Raw genomic sequence first — 22,864 nt, forward strand, 5'->3', positions numbered from 1 at the left:
TATTTTACAAGAGACAGAATCAAATTTAAATTGTCTGAATGTGTAAATCACTTCTCAGGCAACTGGGAGGTAATTGAAATTTAAACAGCTGATAGGTCTTCCACAAAACTTTTGCATCCATACTACTTTATCAATATTCTTTTCAAAATGTAACATTTTATATAATGTAATAAAGATTCATTTTAAAATGATCCATACACACACACACATATATATCTACATATATATATAAAATCTTACACAAGCCCAAAGTTGAAGTCGATTAACAGGGATATGTTGAATTAAATACAATACGATTATATCATAAAAAACTAAAATACATTTTTCACAACTAAAGATTATAAGTATATTTTGTATCGGATTCAAACTATGGCTATTTAGATGAAGTTAAAGCGTGCGAGGCGCTGGGAGCTCAGACTGTCCCAGCAGCCAGCAGCTCGCCTCGTGTGCCGCTGGCTGGGACACGAAGGTTTCATTTGTCTTTTCTGCCGACAAATATTGCACGGTGTAATTTATCCTCTCCAATTTCACGGCTGCACGTTAATCTCATCTCCTTAAAAAAAAAAAAGATATTCTCCCTGTGCGACCAAATCTAAGAACAAAGACATCAGCGAACAACCTCCTAACCCAACTGGACAGGTACCCCAAATTCTTTAGGAAACAAATACACAGTTTGCAGAGGGGCACGCTAAATCAATCAGCCATGCTCTGAATGGAATTTAAAAAGATGCCAGTCTTCTCTCCACGTGATGTGCTCACACAGTACATCTACACACGTATGCACACACATACACAGTTGCACCTGCCCTGTTGCTCTATACTGTCCTACATGATTTAAGAGCCCTTAAAACAATGAACAAGAGAAAGTGCATCTTTTAGAGGGTGAGTAGGTGTGAGAGGCGAGATGAACAGAGAAGCCAGGCAAAGTACATGACTGCTAACACAAGAAAAAGTTCAGTGCCTAGACTAGTGGCGCTCAAGATACAAAACTAGAGCGGAAAGAAAACAAAAACAGGTAAGGCAAAAAAAAAAAAAGAATGACAGAAGAAATAAAACTGCAACAGAGGGGTTAAAAGTTAAAGTGACAGAAGCAAAGAAAGAAACAAGGTGCACCTACTGGTTATGATAGCTGAGAGGGTCTGGAAGACAAAGTTCTGAAATGTCCATCAGTCCAGTTTTAGCATTCCAGGAATGAGAGGAAGAGGAAAGAGAAAACAACTGAGACCCGCTTCTTCCCCAAATGATGGCACAGCACCCTCAGAGACAACGCTGCCGAAAGCCCCTCCAGCACGCTGCCCCAGCCTGCACAGGTATGTTGGACTCGCGTGTGTGCGTGAGCATGTGTGTTGTGTGTTTGTGTGTTTATGTATATGTGTGTGGGAGAGAGAGTGTGTCTGAGTGTATGTAAGTGAAAGTGTGTGTGTATGTCAGACAGAGAGAGAGAGAGAGAGAGAGAGGGAGAGAGGGAGAGAATGTGAAGGGGGGAGGGACAGATAGACGGAGGAGGTAAAGGGGGGTGAGACAGAGAAAGAAGCGCAGGCAGCAGCGGGATGAGCGCTAAGATGGAGAGAGCATGAGAGCGCGAGCGAGGGGAATGACTCTTTCCGTGGTCGGGATAGGGCTCTTTAAGACTCAAGGGCTTGATGAATATGGAACAGCTGCTGTTGGCTGGCTCCGAGGGGCAGGACTTAAAGCGACAGAGGGGCCGGCGCAGCACCGGGGAGGAGGGATCCAAACACTCACTCCGCTATATGCACAGATACAACACACACACACACACACACACACACACACACACACACACAGACAAAACAACCTATCATATGAACAACAGAGACTAGGAGAACAGTCAGCACACAAAGTTTCCATCTCAATTAAATAAAAAGAGTTGTGAAATGCTGTTTAGAAGTGGAATACAAATCAGTAGAAGTAAAGAGTCTCAGTGCGTGCAGCAAACATTTATGCTATTTTTTTAAGAGCTTAGTTTCTTTCTTTCTGTATTGACCTGCAACATTTACTAAGTATTTAATAATGAAGTATCTTTAAATCTTTTCCCATTTTGTAATTCATATTTGATGAATTTGCAAAGAAAAGAATTTTGTCTCAGCTTCTTATGTAAATGCTCATGTAAATATGCATTTCAATGACATCAAACAAAACTGCAGCAAAACTACTTCACACGACGGCAGAGAACTTTACCAAGCAGATGGCGTTTCAGAACTTGCCGCTGACAATATAAAAACTTAAAGTAATCGACTTTATCCATTTTTAGGAAGTCAAAATGTAGCCTGTACAGTTAGATAACACATAATAAAGTCAAATCTGACACCAGCCCAAGCCACACTGTAGAAGCCCCAACAAGCAGTCGAGGACATCTGCAGCACTTTACTTTCAAAAAGCAATAGCTTTCAAGCCACTAAGGACAGTAAATGTATTTATTGAGCTGTGTCGCTAGCTCCATTTGCGGGTGTTACATGTGAGGTACCATTGTGAACCTTTCACCACCTGTGAGAGATGATCTCGAGCCATAACTCATATTCTGGAAGCCCATCAGCTTCTAAAGCAGCGGAAAATCCAGCTCTGTCTTCTCTAACCCCAGCTTTAGAACCGCCTGTGTTTCACTGTTGATCAAGCTCGGTAAGAATGCCGAGAATGCAGATAGCATTTCACAGTCAGTGAGGGTCTCCGTGTTACTGTATCCCAACCTTATAAGAGCAGAGCTTACCACGGCATCTTATTGGAGAAATGAGCGGTCCGACAATGGCTGACACTTGGCTGAGTCAAGCAGAAAGAAGCAGCAGCTTGTCCACTTCTCAAAAACTCACGAGCTGCCTGACAGCAGTCGTCAGCTTCTTCAGTAAAAATAAGAGTGAGTGAGGAGGAGTCCAGATCTACCAGCAGATTCGTGCAAAAAGGTGTGTAGGGTCGCTCTGCTGCTCTCCGGTTTTCTCTGCTGAACAGGAACAGTGCAACCCTTAGAGAGGAATCCAGTTCCATTCATCGGCTCACGTTTCTATAATCAATGCAAAAACATCACGCAATCCCTATTGATCATCACAGGCCTATTGATGTGCAGCAAGAGTGCCTCCACAGTGGCACAGATCACACAGCATCTGCTCTCTTTTTGTAACAAAAACAAATGACTAAAATAAATGAAAATCCAATTAAGATTGATGCCAAGTCAAACACCTGTCAGTTTAATTCCTTAAAGAGGAATACAATCACTATCAAACACAGTTCTCATACTTCAAGAAGACACTGCAGGAAATAAGGTACAAAGAAATATAAAACAAAATATACTATATATTGTACTTCCTTATTCATAAAAGTTCTCATAATTATGTTCGTTATTTAAGTTGTGGCACTTCAGTCTTTCATTTGGGATGTCCAAAAATAATCCAGAAACAACAGCTTATTTAACGGGAGCCAAACTGGCGAAACATCAGTCATTTTGAGTTGATTTGCTGCACAAATCACAGCATAATTCTACTGGTACAAATAGCTGATCCGGCATGATTTAAATGGACAGACGTAGTTACAGAGAATCAAGAGGTGTTCCTTTCTCAAGACAGACTGCAATATGATGCTGCTATCTAGCCTGTGTACTGTCTTTCATGTTGATAAACGCCTTCACTTGATAAATGACATTTCTGCATATTTTCCTTTGGCCTCGCAAGGCTTTCGACTGACACTGCACAGACTTTTGTCACGCAGTGTGAGCTATGAAAGCCCTGCTGCTGCTATCGTTCCTTCTTATCAGCTCTGTTATGAAGAAAAAAAATCACGGTGGGTGACAGTTGATTTGACAGGAAGGGATCTGATAGAAATAAAAAATAGAGCTGCACTTGGCGAACACTCAATCACACATGGCACGACAAAGTTGGTGGAGTGTGACAACCGAGAGCAGGGTTGAGTTGATTATCTAACATGATATGTTTTGTTTTGTTTTAATGATTTCGATTTTTGTTTTGGAAATAGCATCAAACATATCTGCATGTGTTCACTCTCTACAGCTCATGTTTGTCTACATGTACTGTCTGTACAGTATGGATGGTGTGATTAGAAAACAGTGAGTAGAGCTTATTTCACAGGAGGTCAAACTACAGTAACGTTAGGCAGTGCAGTCTCTTCAAGTGAATTAGTGTCCTGAAATGATATCACCTTCATTTAGTTTTCATACCCTGCTGCAGAACTTACATGTTATTCAGTGCTGAAGGAAAACGTGCACGTCTTCTGAACTTTATAGAGCAAATTAAAGCCTCTTGATGGTGTGATAATGTTGCTTTTATCAATTTTCTCACTGACATGTCAATTCTACACAAAGTCTAGTGCCATAAAGAAAAAGCATAAAGGCACTTCAACAACCCAGCGTCCTTAAAACTGCACGTTGGCAAAGAATTAGCAAATAAATCTGCAGTGTTAGTGGTTTGCATTTAACAACTCTACCTCCGAATTTCCCTGCGAATAAACAGACAGCCAGGCCTTGTAAAGTCGTCATATTTAACCTGTTCATGCATAGAGCAATGGTCTAATCGATAACATAATTCAGTCACCATTCCCAGAGGGGAAGCTACGCTGCAGCAGGACCGCGCGCACATTCATGCCTCAATTAGAGCTCAACCGCGTGCACATTTGTATAACTTACAGTAGCTACAGGTGTGTCGAAGCTCCTTTTAAAATTGCATGAAAATGTCGAGGGAAAAGAAGAAGAAGAAAAAAAAACTACACAAAACTGTGAAAACCAAACAATGTGCCTCGACTGTGTAACAGGAAGATAAAGGCTCGGCTGGTCGTTGCATAGTGTACCTTACTCGGACAAGTCATGACACGTCCCCGTCTGAGCACAGCGCACTGGCGTCTCCGGGTTGCTGTCGCGGTGGCGGTGCTGGTGATGTGGCTCTGAGTGTCTGAGCGCGCCGCGCAACTGTCACACACCGCCGCCGCACGAGCAACTCCTCCTCCGGCGCGCGCCCTGTGGCTAAACCAAACACCTCCACCGGCAGCGGGACCCGGGTGAGCGGGGTCAAATGGGATTCAGGGGACGAGGAAATGCCTGTTCGTCTCGTGACTGTAACGCCCTACTTGTTGTGTGTTTCATGTGTTTCATGCTGTGGTAAAATAGCGCAGAATACATCCTGTTGATTCTTGTTTCTATTTCACCGCTTCGTGAATTATTATAGGCTCCTCAACCGGTGAGGAAACTCACTCAATGTCATTTTAGGACCTCTGGTTTTCTAATAAGTGTTATGTTGGCCCTCTGCTCATCACCCCAGAAGAGCAGTGGATATATGTTTCACCTGAGAAAGCGGTAGGGGACAGCAGATGTGAAAAGGTTGAACACCACTGCAGTCGATTGGTTTCCACTAATGATGAATAAATAACAGGATAATAGCAGTGTCGCGTCTGTTGCAGAGATCACACTGGCTGTATCATATAACAGGCGTTCGCTAACTCTATTTTATTTATGTTTATCAATGGAGCTTGCTCTGTATATAGACAAGGTAAAAGTAGCAGGCTAAACTGCATTCAGTGCATGTGTTGTACGTCGTTGTGAAATGGAACTCACTATGTCCCCCACACCTCTTCTGCATGGCCTCTGCTGGTTCCTGGGCCCTATTTTGGGATCCACTGTCAGTGTTATGGCAAAACACCATTTATACCTGAAACATGAATATGTATGAGGAATTGTAAAATACATTTCAAAGTAGTACACATAGATCTACTGCTTCTGGAGCCCTTATCCTTGTATATATGTGATACAAATATTTGAAATTGTTCATATAATTTCTGATTCATCCTGTCTTATGAAAGGATTTCCTCCACCCATTTTACATTCTCCATCATTGACTGACTGCCTCAGCTGTGGCCCAGAGCATGAAGCCAGCTGACAGCAGTCACCAACTTTATCATCTCCACTAGAGGGAGGGCTATCTCAAAACAAGGCCACCAAGGAGCTGCAGCAGAGGTACCTTTATTTATTTATTTTCCCAGGGTGATAGTGTAATTCATAAACTGAATGAATGACAGTCAGGACAGTGCCAACAACCTGGCGCACAATGGAGACTCGACTGCATTTAGTCCTGAGCACAAAAAACCTATCCATTACAAACGTGTAATTATTGTCCTTAATAGATTAATTCATGCTGAAAGATAGAAATGGGTTCCAGGCTATTGATGTAATCATTTCACTGAGGAAATTAAGTGACATTAAAAGAATGATATTGTCACCGTGAAAGTATCATTGATTCTTTTCGAATGCAATTAACTGTATTTGAAAATGGGACCTGCACATTGAGCTGCGCAAGGAGCACTGAGGATCACTTCATTTGTGAGAGATATAAAGACCAAATTATCCCATCAAAGAGAAAATCTATAAATGTAATGGCACAGCGCTTCAGCACTAAGGAATGACAACAGCGGTCCTGTTCAGTTCCCTGTGTTAGGTGCATTAACTACCAGTGAGCGGCTCTCCACAACCCACAGAAAGATTCTCCAGATGGTGAAGGAGAATATCGCTAAATGTGTGAATTCACAGTTGCATGTCATTTTAATTAGCTAACATAAACAGTTAAACCTCTTTTAAAGGTAGGAGCCGTGAGACAAAGGGCTCTAATATGAAATGCCATTGCTAATGAATGGTTAAGTGGTTTTATGGAGTTGTTGAATCTTTCTTCAGTTCCGACGCTTAATGTTGATCAATCAGTTGATCAACTGAATATAAACCGGCAACTGTTTTATAATTGGAATCATCGTTAATCATACATTGCAAACATTTACTTATAGGAGTCAGGCTCCCAAATATAAGGGATGTGCTGCCTTTCTTTGCTTTATATCATTCTTAGCCGGATATCTTTGAGTTTTAGACTGTTGGTTGGACAAATTAAGCAATTTGAAATGGTGACATTGCTCTCTATTTTCCAACATTTTATAGACTCAACAATTTGTCGATTAACCAATAGAAACAGTGGCAGATTAATCGATAATATAACTCAGCGTTACTTCTACCCCTACTTCAAACCAATCTGAATCAGTACTGGTTTGCGTACAGAAGAGTTGCACTACTTGTCTCTTCCAATGCAATATCAACCACAAATATATGTTCTGATTATCTCCATGAAATGGGGTTTCATTGGTTTTTGTTATATTTTTGTGAAAGTCACCATCACATTAATTAAGATAATGGCCAACGTCACTGTGGGCTATAAGAGCAATCCTACATTTTTGTAATGCCAGTTTTGCGTGTGTTGTTTAGTTGACTTTCCGTCGTTCTGCGGTGAGTTTTGATGGATTCCAACAAAAGCATGTATGTGCGCCGGTTACTGGTCCACACAGCTCCCTAACCCAATTACAGTGTCGGTAATCCAGTGAAACGAAATTCAGTGAAGAGGCGGAGAGGCAGGCAGAGAAAGAAAACATGAACCATATCAGACACAACTACTGATCTGCTGTCCTAACAGCAGATGAATCAGGCATCAATCTCCAGCCCGGTCAAAAATACTGCATTATTCAAACCCAAAGATTTTTCTTTGAGCGATTAAAACTAAATCAGAGGATCCAAAGCCTGTCTCCCTCCACCTGCTGTCAGCCACTCTCCATCCCACCCTCGCCTAAATTTCATTTAGGAGATATCTTTCTCCCTTTCCGTCTCTCTCGTGCGCTCTACATCGCTGTCCCTTCTCCCTTCTTGAATTCAGTGCGCCGTAGCCCTGAGATTTACTTGCTTAACAAATATGGACAGGAGGCCTAAGTGGTTTTTGAAATCTTCGAATGGACTTCGGAGTGCCTGTTCTGTGCTGGGTGACAACAGTCTCTCTGTCTCTCTCTCCCTCTCCCACTAACCCACATGTGTGTGTGTTTTTGTTTATGTCTGCATGTGTGTGTGCTTCCCCACGCTCTCCCAGACTCCCCGGCTGGGAGATGGCAGCGCTGGTTGGAGCGGCAGTCTGGAAATGAGATAAGGATGTCTGATTCATAGGATCTGACAGGAAATCTATACTCTGCAATGTTTATAATCCAGCCATTACTACACAGCCAAATGAAAGAACAATAATCCAATCATTTACTCCATATTTACCTGAAGCAGATTCTCGGCTTTAAAGGTAAAGTGCATCGCGTAGTGACGGAGGCTGTAAAACGGCTGATATGGATGAGGGTGCGGACGGTGTTGGGGGCCGTTTCTTGCTCAGGGAGAGAAGGACTTCGAGGAGGGCGAAGATAGACTGTCCTCGGGGGAGATATGTGTCTACAGGAGACGAGATGGTTCACCTGTGTGCACTCAGCAGGGTTAAGGGTCACTCATTACTCATCATTAAGACCCCGTTGAATCAAGTAAGGGAGTAACTAGAGTTTTTGAAACGTGAGTTTAAAGGTTACCGAGATGAGCTCCAATGAGAAAGAAAATAATCCTCAACACACAAGTACTGTATTAGCAAAAGACTTCTTCTGTTACAAAGCTCACAAGAGAGGTGTAATTTGTCTCTTGCACTGATCCTGTGTCATCCACAACAGAGAAGTCCATAGAGGTAATGTCTCACCATAAGCATAGAGGAATTCTCTGGTGGGGGTTTACTTATCATAGAGTCTTTCATGGACAGTATGAGCTGCTCTTCATTGTGTACGAGGGGGGAGGTTTATCTTATTTGGAAAAGTGAAGGGGGCCTGCCCTTATCTGTCAATAAACAGTAATTAGATTTTGTGGCCGATAGCGTCGATTGGTTTCTAATCTAGCTGTCGCCCTAGACGTGTGTAATTAAAATCCTGATTGATAAAGGGGCCCGCCCACGCCACCACTTTACCAGACCCTACCCCCGACCCCTTCAAAACACAAACGAGAGAGATATGAAAGAAGGCCTGGGGAGAAAACTGCACTACTTATTGATCAGCTATATCTGCCTTCCTATCAATGCCCTTTTCCCACAATAGAGGGACTAGTACAAAGGTTTCCTACGTAAAACTTCATAGCTAATCTTCATCCCGCAGATTTTTATCTTCCCCGCAAAAATAACACCGAAGCAATCAACATTTTACCCAGAAAACAGAAATGTAGCTACTTGTGCACGCGACAAAAAACAACAGCAAAAAAAAAACATTTGCATGTGTGAAATTCCCTTATTAAGATATTAAAACATGCTTACCACTAATGAGGGACAGCTTACTATAAATGTAATGCAATAAAGGAAAAACACCCTTTGGGCAATACCAAGATAAAAAAGGAATGCATTTCATCTATTTCACTAATGGGCCTGTGAACACAAGAATAAGCGCCAGACAAACACGCATGCATACACACAGACACACAGACACACACACACACACACACACACACACACATGCACACACACACACACACACACACACACACACACAGGTGAATGTCAAATTTGTATCACGCATTACACAAATAAGGTACCTTCAAGTCAGAGGACTCCCACAGAGAGCAGCCGGGCTGAAAGATGTTCAAAAACACCGCCTCCAGACTTCACTGTCATCAGGGTCCATGCAGACAGACGAGTCAGGAAGAAAAGCTATGTGTTGCCTTAACTTCTGAAGAAAAAAAGGGACAGTGAAGAAAGTGAAATAGTGAGAGAGGAGAGCAGGACAGAGAGAACACATCAGGTCGAGAGGTATCCAGCACGTTTAGCTGCTCCAGCCAGTGGACATCTCACCATGACCCAAAAATCAGACCGGCAGATAATCAGTCTTATAAAGTCACATTTTGCCTGCTTGTCTGCAGGATTTTTTAAGCTGTGTAAACTGGGAGAGTGCAGGCCTGTGACCTTTCCTGTCTGACACTGGTCACCTGCTGTCACGTGTGAGGGTTGACCCACGGCGGTGAATGATGGCTGCATACTCTGCTTCACCTCCCTCTGTGACACATATGCACTGGCAAATACACAGACACACACACACACACACACACACACACACACACACGCACACACACACACACCCACACACACACACACACACACACACACACACACACACACACACACACACACTGTAGAGTGAATAAACCGCCTCTCACTCAACAGCACACCAATGCTCCTTACACATCAAGAACATAATAAATCACAAATTAGAAGTGTATGTATTTCGAGGGGGTGGACTTTAGAAAGCACTGGTCCAGTGCTTAATTTAATTCTTAATGGAAGGCAAGATTTCCAAAGGAAAACTTTCATTGGCCACAAAATGACTTTCCTTAGTTTTCACTTTCTTACACTGTGAGAGAGATTGAGTTTGATAAATGCTGTCAGTGCAGTGCCAGCCATGCATGGGGTACCTCATTTAACCCATTTCTGTAATTGCTTCACTAAACAGGGATTATTAAATAGTTACCTAAACAAATGGAGCATCGAGAGAAAGAAAGTCTGCTTTTGAAGTTTTTAACCAAAAATCTGCTGCATTGCTTGAGTTAATAAACATCTTCTTTATGAAATAATGTTCCAAACCTTGACTGTATTAGTCAAAAACATCAACAGTAGATTAGGATTTGTTTAACATTTCAATGTCTTTATGTCAACATATATTTCTGTGTTGCAAAATACTAATTTCATTGTGTTATGTAAATCCACCTTACATAACAAAAATACAATTCTGAAGCATTTCAAAATAAAAGTCTAACAGCGTCATTCTTGTGGATACTGTGTGCACAGTCAGCTGTGGTGCTCGTAGCGAGCTGGTAGGATTATGTGTTCAGGTCTTGAGTTTTGTCACATTATTGCCCATCACCCTTTCTTTTCCTTTCTTCTCCTTTCCTTTCCTTCCAAGTGATATGTTATAATAATACAGGTCGTGAACAATTACAGACCTCAACAGTATCCTGATCTAAAATGCAGGAGCCTTGCAAATAAATGTAATACATTTAGTTAAGCAAAGACACATTTAGTTTGGTTAAGAGTGTGTCAGTGATGTATTGATGCATCGCATGTCTCATGTAATCATGTTGTAATTAATTGAACATAAAAACACACTTTAGTGGACACCTTAAATGCAAGGTAAATACAACAACATGTTTAGGTACTGCTGCTTTGGTTTGCATTTTATTAATTTAAATGTAACCCCTTCCCTTTCTGACTCACTCAGAGCTGATTAGACATAAATAAATATATTATAAACTTACGGATTGGATTACATTATATTATTATTTGGGAATTGCTGTTGCTTCGCTCCCTATATGCTATCTCTAATAAAGTATAAGCATACCACAAGGACTAAAGGTAGGAAAATGATCATCATTTATTCATAATTCATTTCAAGTAAATTTTGACCCTTGAAAAACTTAGACAGAAAGCTCCTGGATATAAAAAACCTTGTCTTGCATGAATAAATGTGATTGGAGATCAGATTCTCCTTTAGATTCTTCTTAAGGATGTCTTCTCTCCTGATAATAAGGCCAGTTGCCCCTGTGGTGCCACAACAGTGGCGTGACCTTGTCACCAGGGTGCCATGTGTCACAGTGGGGGGGCCCAGAGGAAGAGGGTGGGGTGAACAGATCATCTCCCTGCATGGTACCCGTGCCCTACCCTTCCTTCCCCACCACAGGCCCAGCACCAGAGAGGCCGGTGCAGGGAGAAGAGCAGCTCCAGGCTCTGGAGAACATGACTCCAATTAAGCTGTGGAAGCCGGGCTCACGCTCCACTGCCTCGGCCCAGTTGTCCTACGCAGGAAGTAACACAGGAAACCAGGGAAACGACTGTCAGCATAGTCAAGATAGTCACTGAGACAGTTAGATTCTGCTTTTCAAACAGTTAGCACCAGATAAGGACTCAGTGGGATCCATCAAGAAACCATAAAATGACACTGAATGTAGAATCATACATTTTTGCTTAAATTGGATGAATGTAAAAATTAAACCAATAACCGGAAGGAAAGAGCAATGACAAAAAAAAACTTGTTTCATGTTTTGAGAGACCCATCGAAGAAGAAAAATGCGGAGCGTTAAGCACACAGTAATGGATGAGAGCGATTGAGAGGCCTCGTTTTCCCCTGTGATTAAAAATGTATGTTGCCACACGCAGCCTTTGGTGTGGAACTCTCCTGGAAAAGGAGCTGGTTAATATTCAGGTCCATGTCTGGCTAATGTCTTAAAGTGATAAATAGGAGGGGGTTGCTGCCGTTTGATTGTTCTTCACAGGCAGTCTGGGAGCAGCAGCACAGGGGGATTTAAGGTGGAGGAATCCTCTCAAAGCTCCTCATTCATTCACTCTCAGACGCCCCATCATTAATTGGGCCTGTCGACATGACTCCTCTGTACCCAGGGCCACTGGCAGCTACCATGGTGGATGAGCTTTTTAAGACAGTTCAAAAGAGTCCTTGCCTCATGAAAGGCATTCAAATTACATGAAATTGCATTCATGTCAAGCCTTGCAGGCATTTTCATACAGTACACTGGCATAATGTCTTGTTTTGTGCCCTGCATATCTGTGTGACTATATAATCGCTCTCCTGGGAGCAGATCTCACTATAAAGAGTATTGCTTTAAAAACTATTAACACATAATGTTTCATTTTCCAAATGACTCTATATACTGTAAATACAGCACTGTATGATGTCGAGGAAATGCGATTCAGTTCACTTTATAGTAAACATATTACTCTTTTTCGAATTTTAAAATTAGTAGCATTGTATACTCAAGAGTAAGACAGTATAGAAGATAATCCTCCCAGAACAAACACATTTTTGTTTTTTTTGCAAAACAGAATGAAATATTCCTGATGAAAACCTAAAAATTCACAGGGAGTCAATATTAATATCACTGCATATCAAGACTGAATGTACAGTATTTGGAGCTGATGGAGGGAAGCCTGCATTGGTTGAAGCATTAAATGTAGAAAAGCTGTATCTGGATAATCTGGATACGATACTTCAGATCAAGTATATGAATGATAGGCGTTTAACTAAAATGTCTAAAAGAACATCCAAGCTGAACCACAATGGGTGCAGCAGCAGTGACACACAGCATCCACTGCTCTCTCCCTGCTCTGTGGAAGCAGCTATGCAGGACAAGGTGAGTCCAGCCTTCAAAACTTTGTGATTTCTACTTATGTGTTGGAGGGTGTTAGCGGAAGGTGGCCAGATTTGGTTCATGATGTCAACCATGTGATGCTTTAGTATTTATAACCATTTGAGGCTGAATATATGTCATGAAGTACAGCGGGCTCTTTTTCAGGGTGGGCATTGGCCTACTTCGCTTCTATCCTCGTCTGACAGTTTCTATATGCTGGGACCAATAACCCCTTCTTGAACACTTGACCTCATACTTCAAGGGAATCCGAGCTGATGTTGGTGATCTTCATTAGTTTTTCTACTTATTTAAAAAAGAAAAGTGGTATTCAATTGCACTGATTCTCAGGACACGCAGGCTCACTGGACCTGATCTTGTACAATAAAGCCATCAAATGTTTAACAGAGATCACAGCACAGGCCCCGGATGGATGCTGTTTACAAAGAGGCCATCACAATCAGTTCAGGCCTCCAATGATCAGTCAAACTAACTCTTGCGTTGTCATTCTCCAATATGTTTTTTTTCATGCTCCTGAAAGTATTCACAGTCTCACTTTTTCCTCACTCTTTAAATATTTCACTATCTATTGCAATCACACTCATTCAGCATCCTCCCATTATTTCCCCCCTCCTCCTCTCCCTGTCGTGGAAGTGGTTTCTGTTATGGCAGTGGGGAAGGCTACCCGCAGCGGGAGAGATCCTAATTAACAGCCTATTCATTTGTGTGGAGCGGAGGGCTCCTGCTTTCTGAGCACTTGTTTTATGGTGGCGCTAGGGAGCCCTGTCCTGGGATTTGGAGGGGGATAATTGCCTTTGCCGCAGGCTGCAGTAATCTGGTCGGCTAATTCATTATTTTAATAAGTTAGCTTCTCCTCGGGGGTGTGCTAGCTGCGCTGCGCCTCAAACCTTGGTGGTGCACCTCGTTATTGTGGCGCTCTTTTACACTGCCGCCCGCACGGGGTTAATAACTGTTATTAGCCTCTCTCCTCAGCCTGCAATTTCTCGTTTAACTGGGGCGATTCAAACGAAACCTTTGCGAGCGTCTAATAATCAACCTCTCTGGAACCAGGGGTAATCCGTATGAAGGGGTCCATATAGAGGAGAGGGGTAATGGATGCAATTGCCTGAGTGCCTTTCCCTCCGCTTCTTTCATTATGGCTCCTGATGTTGTTTTTGTTGTTGATGCTTCTGTTATTTTTACTCAATTCCTCCGAAATCATTTGAGGGAAGCAAATCGACTGCAGTTTGACTTGAGCAAGGAAAATGCATCAGATTTACACATACAAATAAGATGATCATTAGGTTTGCGTAACTAATGGCTTCATTTAGGCCATAATCTTCCATCTCTCTAATAGGCTATGCAGTCAGTGGGATGTGAGCATGTCTCTGTGTAGAAGCAGGTTTAATGACTCCGCTGCAGTCAGACATTTTGCACATTGGCTGATTAAAAAACATGTTGTTTCAACAGGAGGGGAATAGAGAAAGGGCTTCATGAATAGACGTATTTGAAAAATCCAATATTGGAGATGGTGACGGCTCGATGTTTGAAAGAACCTGTAGTTAAAATCAAATTACGAATACAGCACAAAGTGGTTGAATGGCTTGTAATGCGCCTATTGGATACATTATTTCACTTTGTGATGTAAATAGATGTTCTCCTTCACTTTTGAGAGAAAATACAATGTAGACAAGACAATCCTATTATGTGTCTCTATCCCTTTGCATCTGCCAATGACAAAGTCCCTCACTTTGGCTAAGAAAGAGAAAAGAGTGAAATTAGACACAGAGGAACTCCAAATGTTCTGGCTAGTGGAGGCCATTTGCACATCAGAAACTGCATATTTAGCAATTTGAACAAATACATGTATGCTTTCACCACTATCTGTATCTTAATAACAATCCATCTTGAGTGTTTGGTGTCCTCTGTACACTCAGGAGAGCGCGGGCCTCGTCCCATATGCTCTGTGTGGCTTATGTTCCATCCTGTAGACTGGCTTGTTTAGCTGTCATCATGCTGTGACCTGCCAGCCACTGTGAAATGAGCACCTGGATATTAAAGAGGCTATCGCTTCATCTGTACTTTACCATAGTGGAGTGACACATCACATGGCCCTGGGCCCTGTAAAGGAGAGGAGCAATAACATCTCGGGTGGAAAATGTTGAAAAGAGGAAGGCCGTAATCTGTGGTCAGTCATGAGACTGAAATAACAACATGTCCACCATGCTTTCTCACCAACCCAACAACAATCTTTTAAATCACCTGACGTATTGCACAATGTTTATCCAAGAATGTAACAGTCGGCAAATGGCCCCGCATGATCATTTTGCACTTTTATCTGCATCTTAAAGTTAAACCTTCTCTTAGCCATGGCCCCTTCTGCAAACAATAGTGGCGGTTTTGCTTCATAAAGTACGCACATGATAGTAAATGACCTGGTTCACTATTAACTATTACCTACTTAATGTCCTTCCTGGCTTGCCGCATGTGGAGCTTTGGCCTCTGGGGCTGCCTGGGGCTCGTTTAGGGCCATGGCTTTTCAAAGCCCACACTGCCATCTGCTAGACCAGCGGCCCTGCTCCCCTTTCGAGGCTGGTGTGGCTGCAGCTGGGACAGCGGAGACCTGCGATTGTCCCACGCGCAGGTGTTTACCACAACTTCATGCATATGGATTCACAGATCGCTATAGATAAATGCTCTGCTATGTGGACAGTATTGCGAAAAGCAATTTGTGCACAGCGAGACGTTTTCTTATTGATTTTTTCCTCTTATGGATATATCTAATTTTGACACTCTTCTGTGTAAGGCAGTATTGATCAATGATATCAGCTAAAATGTGTTGAAGAATTGCAGGAGTGGCATATATACAGCCCAGCAGCCCTGCCCACCTTAAAGCCGCTCAACTTAGCATGACTGGCTTCTAATGAGTGGTCCCTCCTCTCATCACACAATCCTGAGTCCCCCCTCCTGCATTCATCAATTCTCATTAGGGAAAATCATCATGTGGAATACCAACTTTTGGCCAATATTCATCACTGTCAGCCCTCATCCATAGCAGCACAATGACAGACGCAGGATCTGGGAGTGCCTAAGTAGCACTGACTTAGCTCTTTTATTCCCTAATCTCACCCTCAGTGCTTGTGGAGCCCAAGCAACTCTCTGCAGTGCACACTCCCTGACAGCAATTACTTTATGCAAAAAGAGTGGAGGAGTTCAGTGAGTGGTGTGAGTGAGAATAAGCCTCCACAGAACTCAGGCTGTTAGCCGGCTGCAGCATTGCAATAGGATCGGCTAACTTCCCATGGGCACTAAAGGGCACGAGGAGGGAGGAAAGATAGTGGACAGCTTTGTTGCACTACGACAGGAATCTTATTGTGACATTGTCCATCTAGGTATCATTCATAAATTGCTTATGTTAAATGATCACATAATTACATATATATATATATATATATATATTGTTATTGTCCTCACATTGAACAACTTAAAAAAACAATTCAAACATAGCAAAGTCAGCACATTTTATACTTGAGGGGACAAACAGCGGACCTGGATTTTTCTAAAGATAACGAAACAACCAAGCCACACCAAAAAATTACACGTTACTGTGACTGGCCCAGAAAGAGTAAACCACATAACCCTGTAACTGTGTTTTTATACTTCAGTTTTTGAACAGAAATAACAATGCGTTATAATAAGTGTAAGCTTTAGAGTTGCTGGTTGGCGGATGTTGTGACCTCTGGACCAGACTCGTTCGTTTCCAGTCTTTATGTTAAACTAAGCTAAATGGATGCTGGCTCTAGCTACATGTTTACTGTGCAGACATCTAGTGGTATTGATCTTTGCACCTTTAACTCTTGACAATAAAGCAAATATGAAAATGGCAAACTATTCCTTTAAATCAAGCCTGCATTTCTTTCCATCCATTGGGTCCGTCTATTCTTCAGGAGCTTATCTACGTCACCGACAGATTGCCTTCGCCAGCAATGTGTTCCCCCTCCTGTAAAAATAGCTTGTGTGTGTCATTCTCATAACAGCAGCAGGATCAATACATTCATTCCCATTTTAGCTGCTCTGCCCCTTTGCCCACCCACGCCCAAGAATAGGACAGCTTGCAAAACCCAGCCGTCGTGTCAGCTAATCACAGCCCTATTGCTTCAGTCATTCGTGCCCCATCGTTGGCCCACAACGGCTGCCTGCCCAGCGCAGCTAGAGATTTTACCCAGAGGTCAGTGGGCTGGCCAGCCTGTCTCAGTCCAAATTCCCCTCCTGCCAGGTGGATCAGAGGGAGGCTAGTGGTTCGCTTCACCGCTGAGAAAATGAGATCACACTGCCACAATAGGGGGGCTGCCTTTGGAAGACCTTCATTCCAGGCTACAAGATAATAGCGGAAAACCATTTGCATCAACCAAGGGGACATTATAATAAATCAGACACCATGATAAATTATCTTAATGCTTGGCACTAACAGGTGTTAACTGACTCTAAATTATTGTCATATACCAGCGGCGACAGAGCCAAAGAAGGCCTGTGTTTTGTTACGAAAATCAAAATGATACAGTTATGCATTTCACAGCCAATGTTGGGTTTATTTTTGACCACTGTGCCTCGCAACATTGCATAATGTAGGATGAAGAGGCATGGTGGAACCTTGGCGGGCAACATATGATGGCCTGAGGCGGTGTCTCAGTGGTTGAGCCATGAGTCACTTACCTCAGGGCTGCCAGCAAAATCATAAACAAACATCCTTCCTTCTCTCCAGGGAAGCATTCGAGAAAACACATTCAATATAAAGTGTTCACATTGATAAAACAGTTCTTAATGCTGATATTGCTACCAGTGGACTGTGGGGGTACATCAGTGCATAGCATGTAGTTAAGTTCAATAGATGCAATTATTGAAGGAACAGTATACAAAAACAGGTAATGCTGAAGCTGTTTACCTCAGTACCTCTGTTTATGCTCAGTTAATCTGATATTGTTGACTTAAAGGAGCATGTTGAACTATTCCTTTAAGATCTGAACTGATCTGATATCCCTGTTGCATCTTAAGATTGTTGTTGCAAGCGCACAACGGGAGGTACCACAACCATAACAGCTGTGACCACGTACAGTGCATGTGCATACACACAAATACAGATAGATACACACACACATACATATAATTTGACACCGTCCCTTTTTCACAATAGTATATGTATCCCGGAAAGATCTGTGTACATTTGCATACTGTTGCACACTTGGACCTCACACAGCCCTTCATCTCTCAGCAATATAAAGTACCTGAACTTTTTCTTGGAGTGATAGATGGATGGCAGAATATCCCTGAGGGACTGGTGATTAAACAGGAAGTAGAGAGAGTCACTGAGCCGACCAGGAGCTGGCTGACCCCTCCTTCTCGGCCGCTCAATGATCTGCTGCTACAAAGACGAGAGGAGAGAAAGAATGAAAGGGAGCCATAGATTATCAATAAAGTCAATGCGGCATTGTGTTACATGTGCCCTCTGACCTAAGCAGGGTTCCTAGCTCTGATATCTTTATTGGGACAGGACTACTGAAGGAGGCAGTCATCATTTATCTGTATTTGACAATTAGATGTGTGGTTATCAGTGTTTTCTTTTCATTCAACAATGTTCTGATTGGAGTGATTAAGAAGTATTACTATCTTACCACTGAACCATATCACATAATAATCATCTGATATGTTCCTCATGAGGTAATCTATATATATATATGTTCCACACATAGAGATTCATAAATAGCAAAACAGATACAAATGTAGGTTTTTGTTTTCACAGACTTTTAGTTTTGTATTTTCTGACATATTTATGACAATGTCTCTTTTCTATTGAATTGTCACATTAGTATGCAAATTATTTCAAAATGATCTTGCATTCACTTTATCAAAGCATTATCTTTTCATACCTAATTAGGATTCTAGTCACAGTCAATGAAAAGCTTGTTTTAACATATGCCGTATCACCACTGCTTCTATACAGGATAATGCCACAGAGCTGAAATCTGCTTCAGACCAGCTACGTTAATTCATCTCCAGCATTCCATGTTTAATTTTTAGCCTCGGCTGCCCACAGAGACTTTAACCCTTTCTACTGTCTCATTTTAATCGGATGCTTTTTTGTTAAATGTTTAACTTAAATGGGGAGCCTCATAAATATTCCAAATCACTCGTCCTGTGTTTGATGAGGAAATGAGCCTCGTACCCGCCGTGATTCCCCAGGCAGGCAGGGAGGGGAAAAAAGCCCTACAACTTAACTCTTGGAACTAGACCTGTGCGCCGCTCTGACAGCCTACATTAGCAGGCTGCAAATTGTTTTAACAATGTGAGGGCCGCCTTTGTGTCGAGATAATGATGATATCTCTTTTCTGTGGCGCTACATGCTACTGAGGTAATCATAAAGGTCTCTGCTGTCATCACTGCCTGAAAGCACCTTTCATGGTCTCTAAAGAGACAACAGCTTGTGCTGAATATGAATTTAACTGCTCTATGACAGACTTTACATGTAGCATGATGATCCCAGGTGACGTCATAGCATGTTCTCAGGCTGGTTTTGATATCTCTTGAAGGGAATTTTGTTGAGATAATTTTCCAAGACTCATCCTGGTGACAGTGCACACAGACATAGTTAATGTTATAGCGCCCTAGCAAAGGTCAAGTAAGTCTGACCTTTGAGTTAGTCGGATAGGCCAAAGCCTGTTTTGGAGTTTCACTTTTTTTCTGTCTGTCTTTCCCTCCTGTGGCTCTGTGGTCATTAATCTTCCACACAGGTGCTGAGGACTCCTGACCCTCTGCTCCACTTCCTCCGTTAGCACCATGACAGCTCCACTGTAAGGTTCATATACCCAACCATATTCCTATTCCTCTTCTACCACTTTGTCTGGTCTAAGAACTAAAATTCAGTCCGTGCCCTTCACTCCTCAGAAGTTCAATTACACTTGTTTCACTGCAGCTTCCTCATCCAGTCACAGCGTATAAAAGTTCAGATTTTAAAAAATTTGATTTTTTTTTTCCCCCACGCTATTGGCCTGGTAAATATGGGCAGGTTGTTAAGGGTTGAGTAGAAACTTGGTGTTGGGATGGAGGTCCTGGAGGACTGGGCTTTACTGGGAGGCGAGCAGCAGAGTTCTGTACCTACTGGAGTTGTTTTAGGACTTTGTTTAAGGCACCATAGGGGATACTGCTGCAGTAGTCAAGCCTGGATGTTTCAAAAGTAAAAGTAAAGTACTCATTATGCAGCAGAATGGGCCCAGTCAGAGTATATTGGTATAATATAATACATTAATTAGTTAGTGTTAGTTGCCTACATGAATAAGATACATTTGAATGTAATGGCTGCAGAGGTAATTCCATTGCTGGTTACTGGTTGAGTTAATTTTATTGCATGGTCATTTATACTATGTCACATATATCTTCACATTAATTAGTAACTACAATTGTCAAACAAACATAGAGGAGTTGAAGTATGAAACTAAAGTTTAACTAACTCTGAAATTAAACTTAATGTAAAGAGTAAATGCACTTAGTTGCACCATTAGAGTATATGTGGTGTGTTCAGTACACAAGACAAAACGTGGGAGTAATTTGCCCGGAGTTACTATTATTTTCCTCTGAAGGAGTAATATTTTATCATTTGGAGCGTAATTACTCGCCGTAGCCAGAAGAGTAGGATAAAATATTCAGAATATAATCTATTGGAGTAAAACAGCGTGACCACGCCCTCCACGGTTCCTTAGGTTCTGTTCCATGGAACCGCTCACATCGCTGGAACCGGCTGAAGGAGGCGAATTCATTCTATTTAGAATTCTATTTTGAGTAGAATCCTGTTCATCATGTAAGCAAAACATGAACACTAAATAGAGTAAAACATATTCTGAATTATTAACTCTGAGGCAAGAGTAGATTTTACTCTGATTAAACAATGGGTACTTTTTTGTTGTATAATTTACCCTGCATGCATACTAAAATATGCTAGAGTTCTGAGAGTGCTTTTCATGGACTTTGTTGTATTTAAAGTAATGCAAAAAGTCATCATAAATTGCGGCTGGATAATCACAGTATACGAGCAACATTGCTTTCTCTTGTGAACCACAGCGTGATTGAGGTCTGGCAGCACATGCTTTGTCATGTCAGTAAAAAAATATTAAGTGTGTTAATAGTTTACTAACTGCAAAACAGTTAGCAAAATAAAATCCACAGCCCTTCTGATGTACCGCCATGTTGTCACAGGCTTGGTATGAAAATAATTATAGACCTCAATGAAAGATGTAGTGCAGATTAATTTTGTGACACCAAGATTAACTTTATTCATCACACATACCTTCAACTCATATAGCATTCATACATTTAGAACATAACTAATCCAATATCCTTGCACAGGTCAAAATAATGATGTCACATATCAACTGACTGTAACATCTGTCAGATGTCCAAACATACAGTGCTGCACAGTAGTGCGTCATGATAATGTGACAAGACCATGACCAGATTTCATAACCCGAGAACAACTATTCAACTCTTTTCAGAGGCTCTTGTGTCAAATACTTGGCAGAGTTGTGAATCTGTTCCATGTTCTGAGGTCGGGACCTCTCCAATTGACCCGCCGATAGCGTCTCAGTTTCACAGCAGAGGAAGCACCGCCACACAACAGCTGGACTGGCTGGCACACAAACACACACGTATGTCGACGTTTACACATTCTCACATCACACACAGACATACCCTAACAGCAACACATGCATGCAGTTGTTTAACATATGCAGCATCTCTATACGCCCAGGCCCAAGGCAAAGGAAAACACAAATGTCAGTCAGGATGGGGAAAGGTTACAGGGAAGCCAAGAGCTCGATACTGTTAATTTGCTCCCCGGGGCCCAAGGAGTCAAGAAGCAGAGTGATTTGGCTCATGAGATATATCCAAAATACCAGCAGCCTGCAGCCATCTATGATAAAGAAATTTGGCATTTGGTACGGTGTACACGGTGGTGTGGAGGATAGCACTGTCACCTCACAGCAAGAGGGAGAAGGGTTCGATTCCCGGGCACGACGGGCCTTCTGTGTGGGGTTTGCATGTTCTCCTATGTTCTTCAGCTTCCTCTCACTGTCCAAAGACGAGCAGCTGAGGTTAATTGATCACTCGCAGTTGTGGATCTGAGTTTGTCTAAGCCCATTTTTTTTTTTAGCTGGGATTGACTTTGATTACATCTGAAACGGTAACTTGAGGAGTATCTATTTTTCTTTTCTTCGCTGTGGTAGATGTCCATTTAGTCCGTGTCTGACTTAATCTCGCTAAACTGAATCTTCAATGCCAGAGCTCTGTGTTTGTTTTGTTCAGTTCACTTTACTTCATCTATTTCCCTACACGAGGAAATTGTTTTTGCAGCAAGGCCACATAAAAAAAACATGTAACATAAACACTGTGTGTACGCAAAATAAAGGGTGCTGAAGCTCAAAAACAAATAATGAAGAAAAATAAGATGCTAAGCCACGTAGAGAAGCAACAGGCTGGCTTATTGCACTTATTGCACATGGGTGAATGAAAACTTTTTGATCTTAATTTTGGGAAAACCTGTATTTCTGACCCAATGGGTGGGAGGTCATATTTCTTCAGAAGAGGGGAATAGTACAGATTTGATATGATGGATTTAGCTTTTACACTGTAAATGTCGAGCAGAGAAGGCTGACCAATGATGTACTGATATATATATATATATATATATATATATATATATATATATATATATATATATATATATATATAGTATCTTCTGTAGTGTAGCTTGTCTACTAAATAAAGTTTTGACATAATGTTGCACCAATGATTGTCCCACATACTGTTAAATACACA

General features: G+C 41.8%; 1 protein-coding gene across 2 annotated transcripts in view; it reads right to left on the reverse strand.

Annotated features, from left to right (window-relative positions):
* The window catches only part of esrrb (estrogen-related receptor beta), a 39,825-nt gene extending 38,649 nt beyond the window's left edge, over positions 1–1,176 (reverse strand). For both annotated transcript variants that reach the window (XM_068580826.1, XM_068580825.1), the window contains exon 1: positions 1,118–1,176. In XM_068580826.1, the coding sequence (XP_068436927.1) occupies positions 1,118–1,167 (50 nt within the window). In that variant the 5' untranslated portion in view covers positions 1,168–1,176. The remainder of the gene's footprint in view (positions 1–1,117) is intronic.
* Positions 1,177–22,864: the final 21,688 nt, after the last annotated feature.

The sequence above is a fragment of the Clinocottus analis genome, unplaced genomic scaffold (assembly GCF_023055335.1).
Source record: "Clinocottus analis isolate CAN_PGR_092001 unplaced genomic scaffold, fCliAna1.0.p SCAF_17, whole genome shotgun sequence".
Classification (NCBI taxonomy): Eukaryota; Metazoa; Chordata; class Actinopteri; order Perciformes; family Cottidae; genus Clinocottus; species Clinocottus analis.